This window comes from Montipora capricornis, chromosome 13 (assembly GCF_036669925.1).
Source record: "Montipora capricornis isolate CH-2021 chromosome 13, ASM3666992v2, whole genome shotgun sequence".
NCBI classification, from domain to species: domain Eukaryota; kingdom Metazoa; phylum Cnidaria; class Anthozoa; order Scleractinia; family Acroporidae; genus Montipora; species Montipora capricornis.
In genome coordinates, this window is record NC_090895.1 from 34,013,702 (window position 1) to 34,018,701 (window position 5,000).

Sequence of the window (5,000 nt, forward strand, 5' to 3'; positions counted from 1 at the left end):
GCAAGTGCTCTCACCACTGCGCCATCCCTGCAGCCCTTTATAGAACACTTCATATTGTCATTGTCTTAGTTTTGAAAGAACCTGTCTTTAATTAAGTACTTTAATTTAGGAAAAAAAAAGTACTTGGCTTCTCTTAGTGAAGTAGTTGATGCTTTCATCAGTTGTTAGTAATTATTGAAACAACTGTGTCACAGTTCTTCCTTGTCAACCACCTTGGCTAGCATGCAGAATTTTCTTATTTTCCAGTCCTCATTGCCCCTGTAGAAGAAATATTGTATTAGTTTCCTTGGTATAAGATGGTTTGTGGCATGCGTCCGAATTCATCAGTGGTGAAATGTGAGACACTTCTTTCATAAAAACCCATCAGCCCTCAGTTTCCTCACCTATGAGCTGAATTAATTTTCATTTAATGTAACCCATCATTTAGACTTAACACTGACATCTTGTTTGGCAACAACTGTGGATTGAAGACAGTTCTTGTGCTGACTGGAATTTCATCACTTGAAGATGTGGAGAAGTGTCAAGCCTCAAGTGATTCTAATGATAGGAACTCCATTCCTGATTTTTATATGTCCAGTATAGAAGCATTCAAATTACCATTATTTGACTCGAGCAGGTAGCTGAATGTAACACTGTAGTCAATTGTTCAAATTTTATCTAAAACTGTCAGTGTTTGGTTTTAATAAGGAAGTACACAACATTATGTCTTAATTAAAAACATCTAGGTCCATTCAAAACCTCATTAGAACTGGTCCTTGTAATGTTAAATTACCAGTAAATGAAACTGATTGTAGTGATCTAACTTAGTTTCACGACTGTTCCAGAAAGTTGAATGTACATACCTGTTTGAAAAATGTCAAATAACAAGGGCCACTTCTCAGATACTGCGCAGCTCTTTACCTCTAGTTTCATTGGATTGCTTTTGGGTGCAGCAACTGCTATTGTACTAAGGTGTTACTGTACACTAAGGGTACGATCCCAAGGGAAACAGTTTTGTTTTCCCATCTCAGGGAAACATCAGTACTCGAGGGAAAACAAAACGAACTAGTTTCCCGAGGAACCAGACATTAAGTGCTTTGTTCTATATTTAGACTTTCCCTTCAACATTTGCAGCAAGACATCCTGCACGGGCCACAACTGTGGAATTGTATCCTGGTCGGGTTACATTTGAATTTGATCAAGGGTACACGACACTTTAACCGTATTGCTAAACTCTGGAATACTTTACCTGAATCTACTCCCACTTTTACTTCCTTTAATCAGTTTAATTAAATCTCATGTATTGCAACGTTGTTCTGCTGCTTTTTGAACAAATTATGACATCACTAACTTTAACACCTGGAAGTCAATCTACTGCAAATGCAGCAGGTCACGTAATCTTCTATTAGCTGGAAACTGCTGCTATTGAGTCTTTTTGCGGGATAAGATTTTTACATTTCTCATATTTTATATTTTTCATAATGTCTTAAATGTTTGTAAAGCCTGCCTTAGTGTATGTCTCTTAAGGGCACACTTAATTTGGAGCCTCACTCTGTTGTGTGTCCCTCAACAGCATCTCTAGGACGTGTTACTTGTTTAAATGCATTTTTATCTTTAGTTAGTCTTGTAATTATGGTGGAAGCGATTAAATAAATAAATAAATAAATCACAGTGCTTGTTTTGTTGAGTGAAAGTCTAGGTATATAACAAAGCCTATTAATGTTTTGTGTTTTTGTCTTTTGTCTGCTGAACCATTCCCAAGGGCCATTAAAGTAGTGGCATCCTGTCAACACAAAAACCTTCAAAAAAATTTTTTTTTTCGAAGAAACAAGTACCCCTTCTCCAAGAGGGCTTTTCTGTACCACCCTGTTTACTATTTTTCTCAGTTCCTACTTGAGCCATAAATAAATTACCGGTAGTATTCATGCAGGAAAAAAAATTAAAACAAATTATGGGACACAATAAAGTATTGCTGTTTTGGACAACAGCAGGGAAGATAACTTACTAAGTTTTGAAAAGACATGACACTCATCCCAGACATGTGTTGACAGATACATCTCCCATCTTCAAAGTGAATAAAAGTTTAAAATAAAATAATAGTAAAGTACTTGAAATGAAAATAACTGGAAGTAAGAAAATTCTAAGGGCTATGAATAAGTTAAATAGAAAGTTAGCATGTAATTGAATCTGTGTCAAAGATGGCATTGTGTCAATGGAAACTTAGATTTTCATGACTCTCCTAAAAGGTTATCACCCATACTTAAGGTAATGCAAAGGTAAAAATTTAATTAAAAACTGGCATTTTTCGCTTTGAACTACACGTACGAAAATAGGAAGAATGACTCCATAACTTATAACAACAGTGGAAAGAAACAGGCAATGCAATCATGACATACGTTTTATTTCAGTGTCTCACCCACAAAATATAAAAACCTCTTGCCAGCAAGATATTTTCAGTGTTATGTAGTCACAATTAACCTACTTTTTTTTACAGCTCATGACTACACTGTACAAAGAAAATATTACTTAACTATTCTTCCTTGTGAAGTTTGTACAAAAATTCACCAATGACATAAGCATTGATCAGGATCGGACCATTTTTGTTTCCCTTAGTACAGAATACACTGTTTCGAGTGCCACCAATTAAGAACCCATACTGTAGCAATGCTAAAACTTGGCAAGATGGCAGGATAATACATTACAGAATGTTTACATGAATGTTGAAAATTTTGCTATATTACACTTCAGAAAATTCATAAAATTATCATATACTCATAGTGCAGCAAATAATTTTGTGTGCACAGTAATGAAAACTGGGCCAAAAGCAACAAACTAGAGAGGGAAGGAAGAGCTGTCACCCCATTTTTCACAAAAAAAAAGCCCCCAAAAATCCTGTTTGTGGGTCTTTATCTGCTCTGAAACTGCATGTCACACAGCCTGGTTCTCTATTTTTTGTGTACTACCTATGGGTATCTGTAAAATCTATCAGGTCAGTTTACCTGTTTGTCAAAAGATGCATATTATTTTAAGCTGTTGGAGTTAGCAATAATTGTGCCTTTGAAAGTTAAAAATGGCATAAAACCTGCTCAAAATACCACCAAGTAAAATTGTTTCATATTGTTTAAGAGCTAAGAAAGCCAGCAGAACATAACTACGCAGGCCAATAAAGGACAACAGAATGAAACTAACGACAATAAATTGTCTTTTTACAACCTATTGACAATAACAATAATAATTTACTATTATTGATTACTTCTTCAATAAAAGAACAGAAAAATTTATTTGTACAATTTACACTTACGGCCCTTCTATGACTGCCATTTACAGAATATTGAAATTCCAATTTCTGTGTGTTTGCTGTGAAAATTACTGTGAGCAACAAACAGAAATTTGTCATCCACAGTTGATCCTTTTACCTAGTTATGAGGCACACAATGCTAACTCGAACTATTTCTAATCTGTCTTCAGCCATTATTGACTTCAATTGAACCTGACTTCTCAATAGGATCACTAGTGTCTTCATGAAAGTCAAATGGTGTTAACCATTGTAAAAGTCATTTCTCAGCCGTGCTTGGTCGGTTGGTGACAATTCAGCTTGAGTTATCTGCTGGTGTTGTCTACGTCTATGTCTTTTGAAACTGGCTTGTCCCAAGAGAACAAAAATTGGCACAAGGCACAGTCCACACACACCGGCCATGACATATGCAACTGTGAGAAGAGCTGTATCTGAGCTTTCCGTTTCTATATATTCACAATCTACTGCATCTGAAACCAACAAAAAAAATAATGATTAACAACTTCTGCTTTTTACCACTTCCTGCAATGAAATGAGAACTTACAATATTACTATTAAACTCATAAATACTTTATACACAAAAACAATCCGAGAGATCCTAGGATCCGAGCCAGGATCCGAGCCAGGATCCGAGCTAGGATCCTAGCCAGGATTCCAGCCAGGATTCGAGCTACAATGATCTTTTTCCGCTATTTTGAACGTGACATGTCACATAACCAGGTTTCCTTGTTTGTGTTTCCGCTTCTGTGGCCCCTTTGAAAATGCTAAGAAATTGCTTCCTGCTCACTCCCCATCGGTTTCTTTGGGCCTTCGCATATTCTAGGCGTAGGGGAGAGGATTTTTTAATAGCAACATCGAAAATAAATATGGCGTCTTGTATCGTGGTTTTCTTCTAGATGCAAAATTCTGTACTTAGAACCAAAACACACCTTTAAAGAGATCAAAATGGTAAGGAATAAGCATCAAGAAGACTCGAGCCATGGTTAGAAGGGTTACAATGGCTTAGAAGCAATGATATCGTGCTTCGGGCTGCAAGAGGTCTGCCTGAGTACAGAAAAAAAAACAAAACAGCGCTACGGAACACTGTTTAAAATGGACTTTCTCCTGCTGGCTCCTTTAAGGTGTGGGAAATATTGCTAGTTCAACCAAATGTATTGCTTATTTAAAATTAGCATTCTCTTCTAGGGGGACTGTTTTGTTGTTGTTTTATATAAAACGGTCCAGCTGACTTTCACGTTCTCAACAGATGGACAACTAATTATTAATTTGGATGGTACAGCAGGCGCGTAGCGTGGTCATTTTTTCAAGTACGCACAAGTACATATGATCTAGAAACCTTAGTAAACTAAGCGAAAAATACTGCGTTCTTTATTTCTTGTTCGAAATAGTTGTGTTAATAAAAGCAAAGAACAAAGCGTCTTGCCCTTATTTTGAGCAAACTTGGCGCAAACAAAACATGTTTTTTTTGGTGGGGTGACTGGAATTGTCAACAACGTTCTCGGAACGTCGCTCCTTTGCAACTTCGCCTTTTTGTTGCACGCTGACCAAACAACACTGTATTGTTTAGTGTAAAAAACTAAGTGAGAACATGGTATAGCTTTTGTTTTAGTTTTTACAAATTTAATCAAAGTGGGTGTTTTCATAAGGAAATCTTGTTCTTGGTTGCGTACAAGTAAAATGTTAAAAATAGAAACAATTGCTTAAAATTTCAAACTTTTCTGGTCAC

At 36.3% G+C, this 5,000-nt stretch overlaps 2 protein-coding genes across 2 annotated transcripts in view; one reads left to right on the top strand and one right to left on the bottom strand.

Moving 5' to 3' along the window:
* The window catches only part of LOC138028499 (glycerol-3-phosphate phosphatase-like), a 7,447-nt gene extending 5,797 nt beyond the window's left edge, over positions 1 to 1,650 (top strand). Inside the window, exon 9 of the mRNA XM_068876055.1 lies at positions 428 to 1,650. Within this exon, the coding sequence (XP_068732156.1) occupies positions 428 to 620 (193 nt within the window). The 3' untranslated portion in view covers positions 621 to 1,650. The remainder of the gene's footprint in view (positions 1 to 427) is intronic.
* Positions 1,651 to 2,359: 709 nt separating this feature from the next.
* The window catches only part of LOC138028497 (beta-secretase 1-like), a 22,710-nt gene continuing 20,069 nt past the window's right edge, over positions 2,360 to 5,000 (bottom strand). Inside the window, exon 11 of the mRNA XM_068876052.1 lies at positions 2,360 to 3,744. Coding sequence (XP_068732153.1) covers positions 3,518 to 3,744 — 227 coding nt within the window. The 3' untranslated portion in view covers positions 2,360 to 3,517. The remainder of the gene's footprint in view (positions 3,745 to 5,000) is intronic.